The sequence below is a fragment of the Mustela nigripes genome, chromosome 4 (genome assembly GCF_022355385.1).
Source record: "Mustela nigripes isolate SB6536 chromosome 4, MUSNIG.SB6536, whole genome shotgun sequence".
Taxonomy (NCBI): domain Eukaryota; kingdom Metazoa; phylum Chordata; class Mammalia; order Carnivora; family Mustelidae; genus Mustela; species Mustela nigripes.
The window spans coordinates 55,021,201-55,029,656 of record NC_081560.1 but is presented as its reverse complement, the minus strand read 5'-3'; the positions used below and the strand labels follow the sequence as shown (position 1 = coordinate 55,029,656).

Sequence of the window (8,456 nt, the reverse complement as noted above, 5' to 3'; positions counted from 1 at the left end):
TGCAAAAATATCATACAGATTAGTATGGTCTCTCTCTAAAAAAATTTTCTTCTTTATGCTTTAGGGTTTTTTGTCATTTATAAATAAATTATGAAATATAGTTCATTCACAAATTGGAAATAATTTTAATGTTTTTACAACAAGGCATTACTGAGGTTTTGAATTGTGGTATTCTTGAAGCCACTGTCTTTCAAAACAAAGACATAAATAACTTATTGTTATTTCTTGATATTTGTACTTTGATTATTTATATGAAATATGTCATTACAAATTTAATACTCATGCTAGTCAAATAGTGTTTTTGTAGAATATGAATTTTTCTTTCTGTTTATTCCTTTTTTTTTTTTTCCTGAAAAGTCTTTAGAACAATCTGGAATGTCTGTTCAAATTACTGCACCAGAACATTTCTGGAAGATTCTCACCCAAAAAGAAAAAAAAAAAAAAAAGCTGAAGAAGTAAGTGAGGCAAACTGAGGGAGAATGATTATACTGGGTGCCCAGGAGGGAAAACAGCAAATACAGGAACTGCTTTAATTTTATCCCCTACTCCTTTGGTATCTCCTTTCCTCATGAAAATCCTAAAAAATGTTCAGTTCTTTAAAACATTGATTATACTCTTCCGTTAAATATCAGTTGTGGTCCTCCATTGCTCATGTTGTCTGTCATTTCCTGTTAGGAAAATAAGATGAATTAGTTAAAATTTAGTTTCAGAGTAAGATATTGATTTGGCTAATGGGTTTGCAAAACAGAAATTTCAAGCCACTGAAAAACTTCCCGAGTTTTGGGGAAGGGCAAGGATTGATACTGTTATTGCATTTGAGAAAACGAAATTTCATGGCATCTTGGAGCACATGAAAATGCTGAAATGATAGTCTGTTAGACCAAAGTCTTCAATGCACAAAAACACTTCAGTCTGTCCCCAGTGCCCTGAGTCTCTCCTTTTCTTTCTCAACTTTATTTTGGAAAGACCTCACCTAGAAAGAAGATGGTTAAATGCCTACACTTACCCCTTGCATTGGCTTCTCTGCTGAGCGTGTCAGCAAAGTGCCCACATAGCGTAGGGGTTACCTCATTCTATAGAAAAATGTGTGGCCTTTTTGCAAAGAACTGAAATAGGTCCACAGGGGGATTATTGCTTATATGCAGCAGTGGATCACAGTGGGGAAGATTGGCTTTCATGACACTATCATTCATACAGTTAAAAAAAAAAATAAAGAAAGCCCAACCAAACAAATAGTAAAACTTCTTAATATGTTTCTTAAGGGATCAATTACGAGGACGCTAATAAGGAAAACTACATGGAAGGCAAATGAAAACTTAGAAAGGATGAACTAACGTTAAGTTCCATTTGCAATTTGAGAAAATGTTAATTTAAAAAAAATTTAGATGTTTTGAACTCATACTTATCATTGAACATTAAACTCCTCCCTAAATATGAGAAGGTAATGAGATGCGAAGCCCATTCACATGTATAATGGTTAGTGTGCCATATTATAAGGAATATTTAAGCAAAAATAATCTAAAAATCTTTCCACATGTGAACAAGCCTATTTGCAAAAGTGTAGTAAGGAAAATTCAAATCCAAATTCTTGTTCATTTACCTTAAGCCTATCCGTTTATATTTGATTGACATTTGGGGGAGAATTAGAAATGTGTACTTTTGTAAACCTTAGAAATTCTTCCCAATATTTATTTGAAAAATGAAAAGGTATCCAGGCCCTATTTTGACTCTCTTCTCTTAGAAAATTCAATATAGGAGATGAAATAGAATAAAGATACTTGCTTCTTGCTTTGGCTGGTTTGGAAAGTCGCTCAGGGAGAGGATCTGTGAGGGACGGGAAGGTAGGAATCAGCCTGGCTTTTGAACTTTGCTTTTGAAAACTTTGTTGTTTTGAAAGATGTGGTAGAACTTCTTCCAAGAAAATTGGGAGAAAGGAGACAAGAGGCACTGGGGACGTGTCCTACTATCATATCAAGCTCTGTTTCTCCAGGCAAAGTGCCTGGCCTCTTCCAGGTTCGAAGGAGTAATCTCGTACCTGGCTGGCTATACACTATATCTCCCTGGTAAAGTGCCAAGAAAATACTAGAAAAAAGCCGAGAAACTCAAACTCTTTTAGGATGAAGACTCTGACAGAAAGTGAAGAAGGTTCTTTGGCGCCAGCAGCCTGTTTCTGTGGCCTGGTGATGGTTCAGTGACTGGCTCACTGGGCGTGCAGATGGTAAAAGCAGGCGTGGAAACACAGTGGGGTTGTTGGGCTGAGATTAAGTTCATCAGCAGGAAACCTGATTTGAGGCTTCATTCAAAAACTCACTGTGGGTGCCAAGTTATAGAAGCGATTCTTCAAAAATGATCTTTAACAAAATTTACTCATACGGCTTTTTCTATTTCGCAAACGAGTACAAAAATAATTTCATAATGAACTGATAAAAGTAAAATTCTTAGGTGCTTCTTCTCTCTAAATGAATTTGCATTCAGAACAGTAGCTTAGAAACCATAAAAACTAATCTAATGTAGAATATTTAATTGCAGCATTAAGAAAAAAAATCCAGTTTTCAAAAAGCTTAAAAATGAAAAGCGTTTTCCTAACTAAATTCATACTAATGTGGACACTGTAATATCAAGGGTAGGAGAAAAGAGCAAAAATTGGATTTTAAACGCATTAGCATTTTTAGTTTATTTGCAAATAGGCATGTCCAATTTGGTAAGAAGAATATGTTCTAAATTTGGGCAGGACCAAATGTGACTATTTGCAAGTGGATATACTCTCCACCATTGGGCCATAGTATCAATGAGACTTTCTGGATTTCCACTTATATCACTTAACCAAAGCGAGAATGATGACTATTTCTTTTTAGCAACCGAAAGTATAGGATATAAATGTGAAATGTATCACAACAGATAATTTTGTCAAAAGACAGGTCTCGCACAGCATTTTTACTGTATTAGCATCAAACTTATGTCATTTGCTCATGCCACTTTGGCATGAAGGAGATACTGTTTGTCGTTATCAGATACACCTATTATTAAAAACAGAACTCGGGTCTGTGAATGATAGTATTGAGTCAGAATCATGATGTAGCAGAAAATAAAGGAGTCATGAATCATCCAAACAGGAGTGTGTTTGGATGCTTATAGGAGGCTGAATATTTTAAATACTCAACCAACTTTCAAGCTGCAAGACTCTGCCATGTAGGTTTCTGTTGGGTCCTCAAAGTAGTTCTGACAGTGATACTTTGAGGAGCAACAAACATCACAGCATCAGTCCAGACTGATCTGCTGACATCATGGCTTCCTAGAAAGAGGCATCGCTTCCTGCGGTGACATTACAACATGGTAACTCCCTAGAAATCAGCGTACCTTGTAGGTAACTCTGGTGTCGGGGGCACCACCGGGCAGCTGGGCAAGTCGGTTATTTCAATAGCCCTCAATCTCTAATATAAATATAACAATCATATAATAAATATTGTACAAACATACACACACACAAAAACTAAATCACAGTAGTATAAAAATAGAGCACAAATGAGCTACTATCCAAATACTTAACGGTAATCTATTTTTAACAACCCATTTCTTTAAATTATCAGTCCCGCTAATTATACCATAGTTTTTTTAAAGAACATGTGTACATCAGTTCCAAATCGCTTTTTTCATGGAGCAATTTAAGAATATCTACTCTCTTTATTTGAATGTATTGATTGCATACAAAATAGAAACACTTAAAACTATGGAATACATATTTTTTTCTTCAGAATCACATTACGAAGGAATATGAGGTAGTAACTCTTGCTTACTCTGTCTTCTATTCTGTGGTTTTATTTCCATGATATCAAGTGAAATATTATCTTAGCCAGTTTAGTTTACAGATGTTTTAGCTTTTCCTTCATAGATCCAATAACAGGAACTGAATTAAGAAATACGTGCAAAATGCAACAGAAACACAGCTCACTATATCATCTGTCCTTTAAGCAATAAATGTTATTACTTCCTGTTTGAATGAGTTTTATGAAACAATTAGGCAAGAATATTATTTAAAATATAGGCAAAGCTACCCAAATATGCATGAAGTTTAGATGAGAATTTAATGTTGCCTTATGTGGACTGTACTATCTGCACTGGCAGGCAAGGCTTTTTGTTGCCTTATTAAAAGGTCCTTTTATGCTTCAAAATCTAATTTACATAATCAGATGCATCTACTTACAAGCACAAGAGGTGAGCTAGAAAGGGGAATTCATCAGATTTCTAAAACTGGCATTGTTGAGAGGGTATTTAGTTTTATGTGTTTTTCCTCAGTATAATACACAAAAATCCATATTTATAAGCCATTCACTATTTTATGAAATGCTATTTTAGGAACTGTGTTTTGGTATAGATAGAGAGCTATGAAACTGTTGAAAATAGGTGTGCCCAAAATAGCAGAGAAAAAAAATAATACAAAATTTCTATTCTTAGCCCAATAGGGCCAAAGTTGTAGGAAATCCAATTTCTCAAATTCTCGTCTAAAGCTGCCAGTTGACTGACCAAGATTTGACTGCAGTCTCCGTCACATGCTAGCGGTGAGCAGAAGAGGCACAAAACTTACTTTCTCAGCCATTTCATGAGAGTGGTGCAGCGAGTGCTCCCTCTCCGAGAACATCCTCCTCTGTTCGTAACTGGCTAGTCGACAAGTTAGCCAGGAAGAGAGGGTGCAGCCGCCGATCCCGATGCACGCAAGGGACATGGAGGCAAGATGTAGAGGATAGAGGGACGAGGTCTTCTTTGTCACTGCCCGAAGGAACTGAACATTCAGGATGCCCCCAATGAGTCCACAGATGCAGCAGGCAGAGAAAAGGATCATCTGGGAAGAAAAAAGAAAGGGAGTGTCAAAGTTGAGGGAGCCAGGCAGACCCGGAACACAGTGCCTTGTCCTGCTGCACCTCAAGGATGTCTGAGCTACAGTCAAGGGAAGGGGCTTTGGTGCTTCTCAGAGGGCAGGCGCTCTCCCTTCACCATGTTTCGGTGCAAGCGGACTCAGTGGGGAGAGCACAGACCGCAGTGTTTCAGGACAGCTGACTGTATAAAGGCTAAGGATACATCTTTTGAAAACCCTGAAGTAAGCAAAATTTGTCTTCAAGGTAGATTCAGACTTAAATCATATTTAGTTACTATGTGCTTCCTATGCGAGGAACCTGAACAGATACTATCTCACCCAGCAAACCTCTGAGAGAAATTGTAATAGACATTTTGGAATATGAATGGTGAGCAGGTAACACTCAAGTTTAGGGACGGAATCCAGATTTTCTGACTCTAAACCTAGTTTCACTATGTTAATCCCCCTAAAATATAGAAATATCTTCTCATTGAACAGTCAGGAGTCCCACCAAACTTCAGATCTTGATACTTCTCTAGCAGTGTGGGTGTGGGGAGTTTGCTTCCTTCTCTTTTTCATTCCTGGGAGTTTTATTGTGCGTCTGTCTCCCCAAATGACAGTTTAGGGACTCCCTGTAAACTGGCCCTTAATATTACAATTTTTTTTTGTTACTCTGTGCACCACAGTGAAGAATACACAATAGACATTCTGAAAATACTGTCTGGTTGTTTTGGGGGAAACACAGGATGGGGCTTTGCTTTTGATCCTATTACTGGTTTGATCTGGATCTCTGTTAGGAGACGTTGGGGGTTTGATTCGACCTAAATATCATAAATTTAACTGAATATTCCAAAAGCTTTAATGATTTTATTTTATATTAGCATTTAGTTCAAATTCCCCCATGGGCTCTCCTTACACTTTATGGTGTGATGCTAATTTAATTATCCACATTTATTTCCATTTTTCTCCAGAACATGGTCTTCACTCCAGTCCTCTGCCTTGCCAATCCTACAGCCTGTTCATTCCCATCTCAATGACATTTTCCATTTCCTGGAAGTGATGTCGCTTCTTTCTTGGACTCCTAGATGGAAGACCCAAAGGCAGTCCTAACTTCTTCAGAAAGCCTTCCTGGATTTGCTGCTCTCCTCCTTTGGCAAAATTCCATTGGGCAAACAGGTATGTAACATAATATAACATTTAATTTTACAGTATCAGGAATTATTTGCTGTTGATGTGAGCTGAGTTTAAAATGCATTTATTGGGGCGCCTGGGTGGCTCAGTGGTTTAAGCCTCTGCCTTCAGCTCGGGTCATGATCTCAGGGTCCTGGGATCGAGCCCCACATCGGGCTCTCTGCTCAGCGGGGAGCCTGCTTCCCCCCCTCTCTCTGCCTGCCTTCTGCCTACTAGTGATCTCTCTCTGTCTATCAAATAAATAAATAAACAAATAAAAATCTTTAAAAAAAAAATAAAATGCATTTATTGAGCACCTAGCATCTTTTAGGCCCTGAGTGAGGCAGCTGCTGGCATTATTAAAAAAAGAATAACTCATAGTTATTGCCCTTGAGTATGCTGGGGTCTTATGTGAGAGAGATCCAACATTTCAACCTGGCATGGCAAATATTAAGAAAGATGGATGAATTGGTTGCCCTTGGAATGAGGAGGAAGAGAACGTAGCCCAACCACGAGCTTCAGACAAAGCTTCCCTGATAACATGTGATCTAAACTAAGGGCATACAGTTCCCAGAAAAGGGTAAGACCCCAGATATCTGAAATAGCTTAGTGAAATAGCATGAGATGGGCAGAAAGAATTATAAGCACTTTGCAACTTGTAACTCTAACTTAATTCAGCATCCTTATTGTGTCTTTTTCGCAGTATCTATCTCCAAGACTGCAAATCCAATGATGGATGAGTATATTTTTACGGTGGATTAAATATAATACTGAGTATCAATGACAAAATAATTGAATCATCCCAAGTGGGAACCTGTTGCTCCCAGTTTCATATAGAATCAATATACTAGCTTTAAAGTATATTCAGACAGAATGCAGTTTCTTAGGAAATACTTTGGTGTTGGCTCATTCTCAGAAAATACAGGAAGATGTTACACTCTAGCCTTCAAATAATGAATACTGTTAATTAAGAAAGTAAATGACAAATTACTTGACTATTATAAGAAAACATGTAATCTCTTCTGCTATTAGTCTCATTCAGTCTTGAAAGTCATGACATTTCATTAACACGTGCCAACAGAACATTCTCACCTAGGAATTAAAATGTTAAAATCTATACCTATATTTATAACCACACATGATTTTCAAACCTCACCAGACTAGAGAATTTAGACTCCAGAGATATTTGGAGTGGAGAAATTATCATGCAATTTGATTGAAGGGTAGAGAATCCTTGATAGCTAAATGTCATCTATGGGAATATCCAAGAGTAAAAGAGGTTAAAGTGAATGGTGGTTTATAAAAAGTTCAGCTCTAATGAATTTTTTATAACTCTTAAGAGAATTTAGAAAAACAGAAAAAAGACACTAGTGCCTTTTTAAAAATTCCTTCTTTTCCCTTCTCCTATGAACTGAGTATTTGTGTCCCTCTAAATTCAACTGTTGAAGGCTAATCCCTAATACCATAGTATCTGAAGGGGGGAAGATAATTTGGTCAGGAAGATACTCTTGCAAGATAATTAGGTCAGGAAGGTGGAGTCCTCCTAATTAAGGTCAGTGTCTTTATAAAAGAGATTCTAGAGAGTTCTCTTTCCCCTTTTGCCAAATGAGGACACAGTCAAACATTTGCAACCTGGAAGAGAATCTTACCAGAACCCAACTACACTAATCCGGGTCCCTAATCTGGGTCCAGCCTCCAGACCCCTGAGAAAGAGAGTACTGTTGTTCATAAGCCACCCAAGCTACAGTTCTTTGTTATCACAGCCCTAATAGATGAAGACATCTCTCCTCCTTTTCCTTCCCCTGTTCCTTCTCCTCTGCCCCGCCCTATTTTTCCTCTCCCTTCCTCTTTCTGTCTTTGCCCTTTTCTTCCTTTCTCTTCCTCTTTCTCTCCCCCTTTCTTTTATTCCTTCCTTCCTTCCTTCCTTCCTTCCTCTCTCTCTCCCTCTCCTCATTCCTTCCTTTCACCGTGTCTCCCTCCCTCCTTCCCTTCCTTCTCTCTTTCCTCTCCTTCTCTCTCTCCCTTTTTCTCTTTCTTTCTTCCAAATCCCAAGAAATTGTTATTATAGAGCCATAAAGACTCCGGTAAAATAAAAGTCGGGAGAGAATGAAGGTCATGTTTAACAAGTCATGGGAGAATCATAGATGCAAACTACAAGCCTCCAAAAATTTGTATCTAACACTTTCCCTTTAGGTAATTTTAAAAAATTACATCTCACATGGCTAAAGCAATAGGGGCTTCATTTTTTTGGTCACAAGAGGTACACACACACACACACACACACACAAAATATGTGATTTGAAAAAGTAGTTAAACAAAAATAACTAATACTCATGTCCCTGGCCTCCCCCTGGAAACCTCCTTTTAGGATCAAAGACCACTTTCTAGGGTCCAAGTGTAGTATTAATTTTGCTAACTTAACAACGGTCTCTGATCT

The 8,456-nt window shown here is 37.8% G+C and overlaps 1 protein-coding gene across 2 annotated transcripts in view; it reads right to left on the bottom strand.

The window, feature by feature from the left end:
• Positions 1–518: 518 nt before the first annotated feature.
• The window catches only part of TMEM196 (transmembrane protein 196), a 47,675-nt gene continuing 39,737 nt past the window's right edge, over positions 519–8,456 (bottom strand). For both annotated transcript variants that reach the window (XM_059395704.1, XM_059395705.1), the window contains exons 3-4: positions 4,583–4,837; positions 519–668 (exon numbers count right to left, since the gene is read on the bottom strand). In XM_059395704.1, coding sequence (XP_059251687.1) covers positions 609–668; positions 4,583–4,837 — 315 coding nt within the window. In that variant the 3' untranslated portion in view covers positions 519–608. The remainder of the gene's footprint in view (positions 669–4,582; positions 4,838–8,456) is intronic.